Source organism: Scyliorhinus canicula, chromosome 3 (genome assembly GCF_902713615.1).
Source record: "Scyliorhinus canicula chromosome 3, sScyCan1.1, whole genome shotgun sequence".
In the NCBI taxonomy this organism is placed as follows: Eukaryota; Metazoa; Chordata; class Chondrichthyes; order Carcharhiniformes; family Scyliorhinidae; genus Scyliorhinus; species Scyliorhinus canicula.
Genome location: NC_052148.1, coordinates 60,008,853 through 60,022,167, shown reverse-complemented (window position 1 = coordinate 60,022,167; position 13,315 = coordinate 60,008,853). Strand labels below are relative to the sequence as shown.

At 50.6% G+C, this 13,315-nt stretch overlaps 1 protein-coding gene across 1 annotated transcript in view; it reads left to right on the top strand.

Moving 5' to 3' along the window:
* The window catches only part of LOC119962685 (A disintegrin and metalloproteinase with thrombospondin motifs 12-like), a 740,693-nt gene that overhangs the window by 566,800 nt on the left and 160,578 nt on the right, over nt 1-13,315 (top strand). Inside the window, exon 17 of the mRNA XM_038790610.1 lies at nt 1,124-1,250. Within this exon, the coding sequence (XP_038646538.1) occupies nt 1,124-1,250 (127 nt within the window). The remainder of the gene's footprint in view (nt 1-1,123; nt 1,251-13,315) is intronic.

The window sequence follows — 13,315 nt, the reverse complement described above, 5'->3', positions numbered from 1 at the left end:
TACATGAATAGGATGGGAATAGAGGGATACGGACCCAGGAAGTGTAGAAGATTTTAGTTTCGATGGGCAGCATGGTCGGCACAGGCTTGAAGGGCCGAAGGGCCTGTTTGAAGGGCCTGTTCCTGTGTTGTACTTTTCTTTGTTCTGTGTTCTTTGTATGTGGCGCAAGTACATCCACAGAGCTGATGGATAGGAAGTTCCAGAAATTTGACAGTGAGAGAGAAAGAATGGCAATGTAGTTGCAGTCAAGTTGCTGTGTGGCTTGGAGGGCAACTTGCAGATGGTAGTGTTCCTATGTGTCTGCTTCCCCTGTCCTCCCAGGTGGGAGAGACCATGGGCTGGATTCTCCGCTCCCTGACGCTGAAATCGCATTCGGCGACAGGGGGCAGAATCCGTTTTGACGCCAATATTGGGAGCGGCGCCGGTTTTTGAATTCTCCGCCCCCTGAAAAGCAGCATACTCTAGACGTACACCACACCAAGTATCCACAGCCTCAGGCCATGCCTGAGGCCTACCCGCGATGCTCAGTCCCCAACTGGCCGAGTTCACGATGGCAAGGGTTACGTGTCCTCACGCCATTCGGAAACCTCACGTGGCGGCTGTGGACTCAGTCCGGGGCTGCCACAGTCGGGGAAGAGCCGATTCACGGGCAGTGGGAGCTTCATTCGGGGCTGGGGTCACTGTGGGTGGGTGGTCTGGGGTGCATGAGTGGTCGAAGGGGGGCACTACCTTTGCGGTCCGGGTCCGTGGGCTGAGTCCACCATGAACCACGGCGTGGCCACTGCAGGCTGCCGCCGTGTGCATGTGCGGCCACGGAACCGGAAATGCTCAGGGCCGTATCGGCAGCTAGAGCTGCGAGCTCCATGCTGCCTAGCTGCTAGCCCCCAGCAAAACGAGGAATCGGTGGCCGTTTTGCACCAGTTTTCCACCACCGGTTTCATGCCAGCGTGGGGACTTAGTCTCCAAAACAGAGAATCCAGCCCCATGTGTTTGAAAGTGGCTGTCGAGGAAGCCATGGTGAGTTCTTGTAATGCATCTTGTAGATGATGTATACTGCTACCACTGTGCATCGGTGGTGGAGGGGGTAAATTTTTAATGCAGATTGTCTCCATTGCTACCTCAGGGGTTCAGCGTCAGATCGTTCGATGTGTGGAAAAAACTCCCAGAGTAGTTGAAGACAGGTTTTGTGATGCAAGAACGCGACCTGATGACAGGCAACAGAAATGCAATGAACAGGATTGCCCTGCCAGGTAATATCACATGTGTTGTTAATTGAGCATGCGGTACATTTAGCTGCCATGGAGCTGGTTTAGCTCAGTTGGCTGGACCACTGGTTTGTGATGCAGAGCCAACAGATTGGGTTCAACTCCTCTACTGGCTGAGGTTATTCATGAAGGCCCTGCCATCTCAACCCTGTCCCTCGTCTGAGGTGTGGTGATTCTCAGGTTAAACCACCAACAATCAGCTCTCCCCCTCAAAGGGGAAAGCAGCCTATGGTCATCTGAGAGTACGGCAACTTTACTTTTACATTTAGCTGTAAACCTTTCATCGAGATATGGAAAACCCTTTTGTTAAACCTTAAAATTGTGCTGTGAAATGCTATTATTCCCCACTGTGTATTCACTGGTTTAGTGGTGGATGTAGGGCAATATAATCATCAGGAACTCTGTCGGGTAACAAATCGTTTTTGTGCTTACTTCTATCTTTCAGCATCACATCCATCAAATGTCAGAAGTCAGTATCTTGATGTGGTTTTACCAATAGAATAATCTTATCCATCATATTGACATTCCCACCATGTTACCCTGCTAAATGCACAGACAGTGCAGCGTACAACTGGTTGCAAATGTTCTTTTAAGGGTCCCTTCATGCAGCATGAACAGGCTTTGCCAATCCACCACGGCAGGTTCTCCAACATAGGCAGCAAAGTTGTAGGAGTTTTTGAAATATTCAAATTAACCTGACCCTGAGAAGTTAAATGGGAATTATGGCTGGAAAGTTGGGAGGATCAACCTTTTCCAACACAAGTGAGTAATCCATGGGGGAAAATCCCAACCGAAAGGTTCCTGTTGACCAAAGTACTTCCTCGTGTCAGCAGGTGTCAACAAATGTATTTATCTCCATAGCAAACAAATTCCTATCAGCAGCAGCGACTAAATATTCCAGTCAGTCTCTCCAATGTTTGGGTGAATTTTCTGCCAGCAGGAATCTCAGTTTCGCTGACAGTGCACCCCCGCCCACGGCTTTCCTGGCAGCATGGGGTGGCCATACTGGGAAATCCCATTGTCTGACAGCGGGATTGGAGAAGCTCGCTGCTGGCGATAGCGCACCGCCGAGGGATACGTGGCTGGGGAGGTAGACAATTCAGCCCGCAGTTTTATTTAATTTAAAACTATTCCATTTGGTTCCTTCTTCTGATTTTTATTAATAATAATGCCTTCCGTTGATGGGCTATCTTCAACGACAAAGCGACATTGGGAAGTTAAACCAAAGTCAGAGGAAAGCCTTCCTGAAATAATAGCTGATAATTCTGGAAATGCTCAGCAACTCTGGCAATACATGAGGCGAGATAAATGGTGTTAACTTTTAGGAATATAGAAACACAGGAACAGGAGTTGACCACCTGGACATTAATTCATACTCTATCATCAATGACATCATGGCTGAGCTGGTTGTGGCCTTCACTCCCACTTTCCCATTTGCCCTCCCAACTAACCCTTGCATCCCTTGCCTAACAAAATTCTGATCAACCCAATCTTGAATTAATTAAGGAGCCAGACTCCCCTATTTTTAGGGGAAAGAGAATTCTACACTGCAACAACCTTTGGGAGAAGGTTTCTCCTCATCTTTGTCTAAAAAGGAAAACCTCTTATTTTTAAACTGTCTGAGTTTTAGTTTTCCCCAAAAAACATCCTCCTGGTGTCCATTTTATCAATTATCTCAAGATCTTATGAACGTGATTACCCCACCATGTTGTGCCCAGCGCTGATCCCGTTGCACTAGGTACATAGGCATGGTCCAGATGTCCATGTTTAAATGAACTATTAGGCTCATTAGGCCATTTGAAGCCCAGTGTCCCAGCTCCGGGTAGTTACGAGCTGCACTGGCAAGACCTCATGCTGGCGTGTATTCGTAGTTGTCTCCAAAAATGAAGACCAGAAGTGATTGCCACGCCTGGGTGGCTTGGAGTCCATGGGAAACTCGGGTGGTCGGGGACAGGCCAGGACAGTGTCTTGGCACGCCTCTGGCATCCAGGCAGTGCCAAACTGGTACACAGGCAGTGCCATCCTGGTGCTGCAGGGGTGCCAGGTTGGCACTGCCAGAGTTTCAGGTCAGTTCCTGGGTGACAGATTGGCACTGTCGAGGCCTGACGGAGCCATGCCTATAAAAGGCATGGTTGTGAAGGAGTGTATGAATAGTGGAGTGGTGAAGGGGGTTATGAAGGATTGGGGGGGGGATTGAAGGGGCATTATGAACGCAATGAGGGTGAAGGGTGGGCCTGAAAGGGGGAGGGGGGCTGAAAGGGGCGACCCTAAAGTGATGGGGCCCATCATGACCCTAAGGCGAGGGGTGGGCGATGACCCGATGCCCACGAAGATGGATGGATGTGGGGCAGGGTCACACTCATGCCTGGATTAAGCTAAGTTTTATTGCTGGAGGCAGTTTGATCCTCAGAGGGTCAAGGGTTGGGGTGTTGCCCATATCTGTGGGGGGATCGCATTGTCCATGGGGAGGGGAATCCTCAAGCTCGCTTTGAGATCGGGGCACCCTTTCAAAATGGCGGCCAGATCTCTGAGGAGCCAGTTTGGCCGGCGAGTTTAGTTCCCCACCACAGCAAAACATTGTGTGCGGGATTCTCCTTTTCAGTACTGATTTTAGGACTGAATCAGTGGTGTTCCACAACCATTATGCAGCGCTGGTCCCGCAGGAATTCAGGATCTGTTAATGGGCTAGCACCGACGCCACATGGAATGAGTGCAATTCCAAAGCCAAATGGCGTCCGATTCGCTGGGGTAGAAATTGACACTCGCGTGGCTGACAAGCTATAGCACATCTCAGCACGCCACTCACCATACGGACTCATTCCAGCAAACGGAGTCTGCACGTTCTCCCCATGTCTGCGTGGATTTTCTCCAGGTGCTCCGATTTCCTACCACAGTCCAAAGATGTGCAGGTTAGGTGGATTGGCTATGTTAAATTACCCTTCATGTCCAAAAAGGTTAGGGGGAGTTACTAGGTTAGAACATAGAATTTACAGTGCAGAAGGAGGCCATTCAGCCCATCAAGTCTACACCGGCCCTTGGAAAGAACACCCCACTTAAGCCCCACACCTCCACCATATCCCCATAACCCAGTAGCCCAGGGGCCATCAGGCACTCCGAGGGAGGAGGAAGTGATGGGGCCCTTGCCAGTGACCCCCACAGGGAAGGTGCCGGAACACCGCAGCGTCTCTGAAACTCCCCCTTCTGTCCCTGGTGCATCCGTTGGGCAGCGGGCAGAACAGGGCAGCATCACGCCACCTGGGATACCCAAGAGACTGCTGGGCATGTCCAGGCCCAGTCGCTCCAGATGTCACCGGGCGGGAATCGTAGCAGTCCTACTCCACACTTCATGTACCACCCTGTGGCGTTAAGTCCCGTAAGTCCGGAAAGTTAGACACCAGTTAAGTTGGCAGCACACAGAATAGCATCGGGGGTGAGGACGCAAACCTGTAGAAACATGTTCACAATAAAAACCTGTGTATAATGTTCCAACATGTCTTGGTGCTCTGTCAGAAAGGTATGGGTGATCGGCTGGGCAGATTGCAGAAGGGGGGTTGGGGAGGATGGACGCTCGTTGGAGATGTGCAAGTGCTAGGGCCCCCAGGTCAGCCACCACACATTGTTCCGGTACCTGGCCTTGTTCCCACCTCTGCCCAAGGGTTCGCAGACCATGTGATGGAATGGCTAGCAGGAATCACCTAGGTAGACGTGGAAAATGTTACCATGGGCAGGGATCACAAATTATTAAATCATGTGGAGCACTTGAGTTCATTGCAGAGCAGGTGGTCATCATCCTCCATCCCATGGACCATACCCACTTTTAATGCCAACCCAGGTCATTCATTTTTTCATTTCACCCCGTAGTGAGACAGATAGGAATCACAGAGAGGGTTACCGGTGCAAGGAATGAAGATATGGGAGGGTTGGTCAATTGGGGGTGGGGGTGGGATGGGATGTTCATTTAGTTGTTGGCCAAGCCCCCGAATCGGCGAACCTGCAGGTGATTAGAGTACCCCCTGCGTGGCGGCCCTGGCACACACGCTGTGTGGCCTCCTGTGCCTGGCCATCGTCTGCATCCTCCTCATCGGGCGAGTCCCAGCGTTCATCCTCCTCCTCCAGCACATCACCCCTCTGCTGTGCGATATTGTGGAGGATGCAGCAGGACACCACGCTGTGGGAGACTCTCTTTTGTTTAGAAAATATTTAATTGAAGCATTTGTCATTTTCACAGTTTCACACATTAGCATTTCTTATAAGAAAAACGTGGGCTGACACACGCAAAAAACCTAAAAATCAATGTCCCCTACTGTCCATGCCCTATTCCCTAAGTACCCGTATACTGAGTTCACAGTCCTTATCTAACATTGCCATGCCTCCTATTTTCTTCCCCACCTCTTTTCCCCACCCCCTTAATGCTGACGTTCAATTTTCTTTGAAGTAGTCGATGAACGGCTGTCATCTCTGGGCGAACCCCTGAGTTGATCCTCTTAAGGCGAACTTGATTTGTTCCAAGCTGAGAAACCCTGCCATATTGCTGACCCACACACCTGACTTCGGGGGCTCCGAGTGTCCTCTATCCCAGAAAAATCCATCTCCGGGCCACCAGGGAGGAGAAGGCCAGGACATCGGCCTCCCATCCCCCCTTGGCCCCCGGATCACTCGATACCCCAAATATTGCCAGTTCTGGACTCTGAGTTACCTCCCTTTTGGACTTCTGACATAATGTCCGCAAATCCCTGCCAGAATCCCCTCAACTTCGCACATGCCCAGAACATATGCACATGTTTAGCTGGACTATACCCACACCGCCCACAACTATCCTCCACCTCCTCAAAGAACCTGCTCATCTGGGCTACCGTTATGTGGGCCCTGTGAACCACTTTAACTGGATCAGGCTAAGTCTGGTACAGGATGAAGATGAATTGACTCTCTTCAAGGCTTTTTCCCACTTTTCCATTTCCAGCTCTCTTCCCAGTTCCTCTTCCCACTTCCGCTTCACCTCCCTGATCGGGGTCCACTCCCACTCCATCAACTCCTTGTATATCTCCGAAATCTTCCCCTCTCCAACCCTAGTTTTTGACATCACCTTATCCTGTAGTCCCCTCAGGGGGAGGCGAGGGAAGCTTGGAACCTGCCTCCGGACGAAGTCCCGAACCTGAAGATATTGAAACCCGTTCCCGCCCGTTAGCTGAAACTCCTCCTCTAGTGCCTTCAAGGTTGGAAAGCCCTCCTGGATAAGTAAATCCCCAAATCTCTCAATCCCTGCCTGCTGCCACCTCCTGAAGACCCCATCCAGCCTCGGGACAAATTGATGATTGTTACAAATTGGAGATCACACTGACGCCCCCTCCAATCCCATGTGCTGACTCCATTGCCCCCACACCCTTAGGGCTGCCACCACCACAGGGCTTGTAAAGTATCAAGCTGGCGAGAACGGCAGGGAGACCGTTAGTAAAGCCCCCCAAACACTTGCTGGATGCCCCTTCCACTCGCTCCCAGGCCTCCCCTCCCCCATGACCCACTTCCTGACGATCGATATGTTGGCCACCCAGTAATAATTAATAAATCTTGGGAGGGCCAGGCCACCCTCTCCGCGAACCCGCTCCAGGAGTGCCCTCTTCACTCTCGGGGTTTTCCCTGCCCACACAAAACCTGTAATCACCACGTTTATTTTTTTTAAAAAAGCCTTTGGAACAAAAATCGGAAGGCATTGAAAAAAGAAAAGCAGTCTTGGGAGTACTGTTGTCTTCACCGTCTGGACCCTTCCTGCTAGTTTCAGCGGGAGCATGTCCCATCTGTGGAAATCCCTTTTCATTTGGTCGACCGCTTTGCCCAGATTTAACTTGTGGAGCTGCCCCCACTCTTTAACCATTTGAATCCCTAAACATTTAAAACATCTCACCATCAATTTAAAATGTAACTTCCTCAGTCTCCTTTCCTGCCCCCCGTGCCTGGATCACAAACATCTCACTCTTTCCCATATTCAGCTGTAGCCTGAAAATCACCCAAATTTTCCTAGTACCTCCATGATGTTGGTCATTCCCCCCACCGGGTCTGTATCATAAAGTAGAAGGTCATCCTCACTGAGAGAAACCCTGTTCTCCACAACCCTCTCTCACTATTCCCCGCCACACACTTGATGCTCTAAGGGCCATTGCTAAAGGCTCTATGGCCAGGGCAAACAGTCGTGGGGAGAGCGGGCATCCCTGCCTTGACCCTCTCCCGAGATTAAAATATTCTGACCAGGTTCAGTTGGTCCTCATATTTGCCACCGAGCCTGATATAACAGCCGGACCAGTCCACAAATCCCTGCCCAAACCCAAACGTGCCTAAAATATCACATAAGTATGTCCACTCCACCCGGTCGAAAGTCTTCTCCGTGCCTATGGCTACAGCCACCTCAGCTTCACACCCCTCAGCTGGCATCATTATAACATTAAGAAGTCATCTAATATTGGATGTCAGGTGCCTGACCTTCACAAATCCCGTCTGATCCTCACCTATTACCTCCAGGACACTGTCCTCTAGTCTGGTGGCCAAGATCTTTGCCAGTAATTTATCATCTACATTTAAAAGGGAAATTGGTCTGTTCGATCCACAGCTCTCCGGGTCCTTGTCTCGCTTCAGGATGAGAGAGATTGATGCCTGTGATAGCGTTGGGGGAAGCACTCCCAACTCCTTGGATTCATTGAAAGCCTTGACTAATAGCAGTCCCACTAGCCCCGAAAACTTTTCATAAAATTTCACTGTGAATCCATCAGGTCCTGGGGCCTGACCTGATTGCATTGCCCCAATCCATCTATCACTTCATCGAGCCCAATTAGGCCCCCCAAGACTTCCACCAGCTCCTCATCTACCTTCGGAAACTCTAGCCTCTCCAGGAATTAGTTAATTCCCACCTCCCCCGCAGGGGGTTCCGACTCATGTAAACGACTACAGAATTCACGAAACACATCATTAACCACCCCCGGGTCCCTCACTGCTTTCCCCCTCACATCCTTAATTTTCCCTACCTGTCTCGTCGCCTACTGCTTCCTTAGCCTTGTGCCAACATCCTATTAGCTGCCCCTTTTACCCACCTCAGCTGTCCCTCCGCCTTGCCTGTGGAAAGGAGCCCAAAAGTCTCTGATGCTCCTTCAGGAGCTCCTCATTCGGAGACTCCGCATATCTCCTATCCACATGTAAGATTTCTCCTTCAAGCCTGTCAAGCTCTACCCGTTCAGCCCTTTCCCTATGGGCCCTAATCGAAATATATATGCCCCTCTGATGACCGCTTTCAATGCCTCCCACACCACCCTAGCCGTGATCTCTCCCGTGTCGTTGGTTTTTATATACCCCTGAATGGCCTCCCTCACTTGCTCACATCGCATGTCGTCTGCTGACAGCCCTGCATCTAGCCTCCACTGTGGGCGCTGAGAATTTCCTTGTTCACCTGCAGGTCGAGCCAATGTGGCGCAAGGTCCGATGCTACGATTGCTGAATGCTCTATGTCCACCATCCCCGCTAACAATGAGTACGCCTTGTGCACATGAGAGTAGAATGAATATTCCTTGCTCCTTGGCTTCTCAAATCGCCACAGATTGACATTCCCCCACGTGCTCCATGAACCCCCGCAGATCTTTCTCCATTGCTGATACTTTCCCGCCTAGAACTCGACCGGTCCATCCTAGGATCCAACACCGTGTTAAAATCACCCCCCACAATCAACCGGTGGTCGGGATTTTTCCCAGCATCTTCCTAACAAACGCAACGTCATCCCAGTTTGGGGCATATATATTTACCAACACCAGTGCCATTCCCTCCAGTTTCCCGCTCACCGTAATAAATCTGCCTCCCGGGTTTGTTTCCATTTCCCAACCTCAAATGCCACTCTTTTGTTAATCAGGATTGCCAACCTCTTGTTTTAAAGTCCAATCCTGAATGGAACACCTGTCCGACCGATCCCTTTTTAAGTCTAAATTGATCCCCCAGCTTCAAGCGTGTCTCCTGTAGCATGGCCACATCCGCCTTTAACTGTCTCAAGTGTGCGAACACACAGGCCCTCTTGACCGGCCCATTCAGGCCACGAGCATTCCACGTAACCAGTCTGGTCGGGGGGGCTCTTGCTCCCCTCCCCTGTCGATCAGCCATGACCTTTCCTAGGCCAGCCCTTAACCTATGGCCCGCACCTCCCCAGATCCACCCCTCTGCAACAACCACCATCTAGTCTCCATCTCCAGCCTCCTGGAAATCCCCTAATTGTCAGCAGTTCCCCACCCCCTCCACCCCCCTCCCCACTTTGTCACTTTTCAGCACACCCTCCACTTTGCTCCCATGAACCAGCCTTACCAGCTAGCCTAGCAGCTCGTGCCCCAGGTGCCTAGGATTCTACCAGCTGCTGGATCTTTACCCCCCAACTCTTAACATAAGTTTTCAAAACAATAGCACCAAGCACAGAAAGCAAATACACCATCCACTTAAGGTCTCGGCTCAACAGCCCACCCCTCCCCCTTTACAACATCTTATCAAACCCATCATCTTCAAACAGCCCCAAACAATGGAAGTGAATGGGGGATAATTCCAAAGTTAAATGGAAAGACAGAAAAAGTTATGCAAGCAAAAACACAAACAGATGTCTTTTCTTCCTAGAACATCTCAACAAGTTGATTAGCGATACTCAACACGGTTTTGTGAAGGGTAGGTCATGTCTCACAAACCTTATTGAGTTTTTTGAGAAGGTGACCAAACAGGTGGATCAGGGTAAAGCTGTTGATGTGGTGTATATGGATTTCAGTAAGGCGTTTGATAAGGTTCCCCACGGTAGGCTAATGCAGAAAATAAGGAAGTATGGAATTGAAGGTGATTTAGCGGTTTGGATCAGTAATTGGCTAGCTGAAAGAAGACAGAGGGTGGTGGTTGATGGCAAATGTTCATCCTGGAGTTCAGTTACTAGTGGTGTACCGCAAGGATCTGTTTTGGGGCCACTGCTGTTTGTAATTTTTATAAATGACCTGGAAGAGGGTGTAGAAGGATGGGTTAGTAAATTTGCAGATGACACGAAGGTCGGTGGAGTTGTGGATAGTGCTGAAGGATGTTATAGGATACAGAGGGACATAGATAAGCTGCAGAGCTGGGCTGAGAGGTGGCAGATGGAGTTTAATGCGGAAAAGTGTGAGGTGGTTCACTTTGGAAGGAGTAACAGGAATGCAGAGTACTGGGCTAATGGCAAGATTCTTGGTAGTGTAGATGAACAGAGAGATCTCGGCATCCAGGTACATAAATCCCTGAAAGTTGCCACCCAGGTTAATAGGGCTGTTAAGAAGGCATATGGTGTGCTAGCCTTTATAAGCAGGGGGATTGAGTTTCGGAACCACAAGGTCATGCTGCAGCTGTACATAACTCTGGTGCGGCCACACCTGGAGTACTGCGTGCAGTTCTGGTCACCACATTATAGGAAGGATGTGGAAGCTTTGGAAAGGGTTCAGAGGAGATTTACTAGGATGTTGCCTGGTATGGAGGGAAGGTCTTACGAGGAAAGGCTCAGGGAATTGAGGTTGTTTTCGTTAGAGAGGAGAAGGCTGAGAGGTGACTTAATAGAGACATATAAGATAGTCAGAGGGTTAGATAGGGTGGACAGTGAGAGTCTTTTTCCTCGGATGGTGATGACCAACACGAGGGGACATAGCTTAAATTGAGGGGTGAGAGATATAGGACAGATGTCAGAGGCAGTTTCTTTACTCAGAGAGTAGTAGGGGTGTGGAACGCCCTGCCTGCAATAGTAGTAGACTCGCCAACTTTAAGGGTATTTAAGTGGTCACTGGATAGACATATGGATGAAAATGGAATAGTGTAGGTCAGATAGGCTTCAGATGGTTTCACAGGTCGGCGCAACATCGAGGGCCGAAGGGCCCGTACTGCGCTGTAGTGTTCTATGTTCTATGTTCTATGTTCTATGTTAAGAACTTTTCTTCACCCCCCCATGTTTTTTCCGTTTAACTTTTTTTACAAACACAAACAAAAGGGAAAGAAACTGTACCTTGGGACATACACTGAAAAGTCAAAGTTAGATAACTCAGAGAGATCCTTCTCTTCCCAGTCATCGCAACTCAAGTTACTTTTTGATTTAAATCGCTGCCGACCAGTTTTTTCTTTTTTTTTAAGTCCTTATGGGTCCCCCAGGTTGTTGTCTTTCATAAAGACCGCCATTCTTCCGGCGAGCCAAAATATAGTTCCCGTTCCTCATAGGCTACCACAGACGGCCCAGGTAGAGCAGTCCAAATTTTATTCCCTTCGCATACAGGGCCGCTTTAACTTTATTAAAACTCGCCCTCCTCTTAGTTCTGCTCCTAAGTCTTGGTAAACCCGGATGACTGATGGGCCCCTCCAGAGCGATCCAGGCAACTGAACTGCATCTTCAGTACGCCGATGCACCACTCGATCACAGCCCTGGTCATGGCATGGGGTCATTGTAGTGGGTCTCCGCGTTGGTCTGTGGCGCAGATGTGCATGATGTGCATCACATGGTTACACACCAGCTGCACATTTATGGAGTTAAACTCCTTTCGGTTTGTGAAAGCCAGACTTTCATGCACCATTGCTCATAAGGGGAAATGCATCCCATTGATCACCCCCTGGACCTGGGATATCCCAGCGATGGCAGTGAACCCCGCTGCCTGGGCAACTTGGTGGGCGCAGTCCACATTGAAGGTGATACATTATGCCGACCAGGCATGTGGGCCTCTGTGATGGCACGGATGCACGTGTGCATCGAGGTCTGCAAGATCCCAGATAGGACCCTACTCAGCGCCTAGAAGGACCCCGTGGCAAAAACGTTCAGGGTGACCATCACCTTGGCAGCAACTGGGAGCAGGTGTCCTCTCCCATATCCCCGTGGTTCCAGTTGCACCATGATCCTGCAGATATAGCATGCGGTCTCCCTGCTCAGCCTGAGTTCGACAACATCCCGGTCTGGCAGGTCCTCGAATGACAGGCACTGCCTGTACACATGGGGCCTCATGCAGTGCCCCCTTCACATCCCCTTCACGGCCTGTTGGGTGGCTGGCCAGGGTTGTGCCTCTGGGAGCATGCTGCACTGCTGCAGGGCCTTCCCCATGCAGCTCCTCCTCATATAGCCTCAGAGCATCCCCCAGGGCTGCGACGTCAAGCAGATGTCAACAGGATAGCTGCGTTGTCGGCCACTGTAATGGACATCCGGTCTCAGGGGACACCCAACCCTATAGCCCATATCCCGGTCACACCCTGCTAGACCTCTCCCGGCCCTGTCAGACGCCCCAACCCAGCCAGCCATGCCAGCGGCAGGACCAGCATCCCAGGGTTGTGCCTCTGGGAACATGTCTTACCCCCCTCTCTCCCTCAGCAGCCACTGCGGCTGTTTTAAAACCACACTTGAACCTCGCTGTCGGTAATTCCCCCCTGGTGGATGCAGAGCATCGCGGGAGCCCCGGAGAATACGTTAATGATATGCCAATGCTGTTTACTATGCATGCGGCGTAGAACATATTCACATCGCTGTCGAGGCACCGGAGCATTGCATTCTGTCAGGCCTCTAGCGTCAGCCTCGATTTTAGACTGATTTGCAAATCTCCGCCCGACCGAGCCTCGCGATTCCGGTGTCGCTGGACAGAGAAATCCCCAAGTGTGGGATTGACCAGTGAGAAACTCCCCAAGCCCCAAGGAAAGAACTAAGTGTAGGCAAAATCAGGTCTGGGCCTCACCCAGCAAGCTGGCAGGAAACCTCGCCAAACCCATCCACAGTCATGTTTTGGGGAAAATCTGTTTCAGTGAAATCATACACAGGGTTCTGCACCTGATTCTCCGCTCATGCTGCAGTAAATAGGAGATTGTTCTCAATCCAGAACTCGGCTAGACATGGTACTGGTAACAACCACTGCCTCTCTGGTGGTACTGCTGAGCAGTGAGGAGTTGCAAACCTCTTATTAGGGTCTTCTATCTCCAGGGTCCTTGACCATGCGAGCGACATGGTGGCACAGTAGTTAGCACTGCCTGCCTCACAGAGCCAGGGACCCGGGTTAAATTCCGGCCTTGTGTGACTG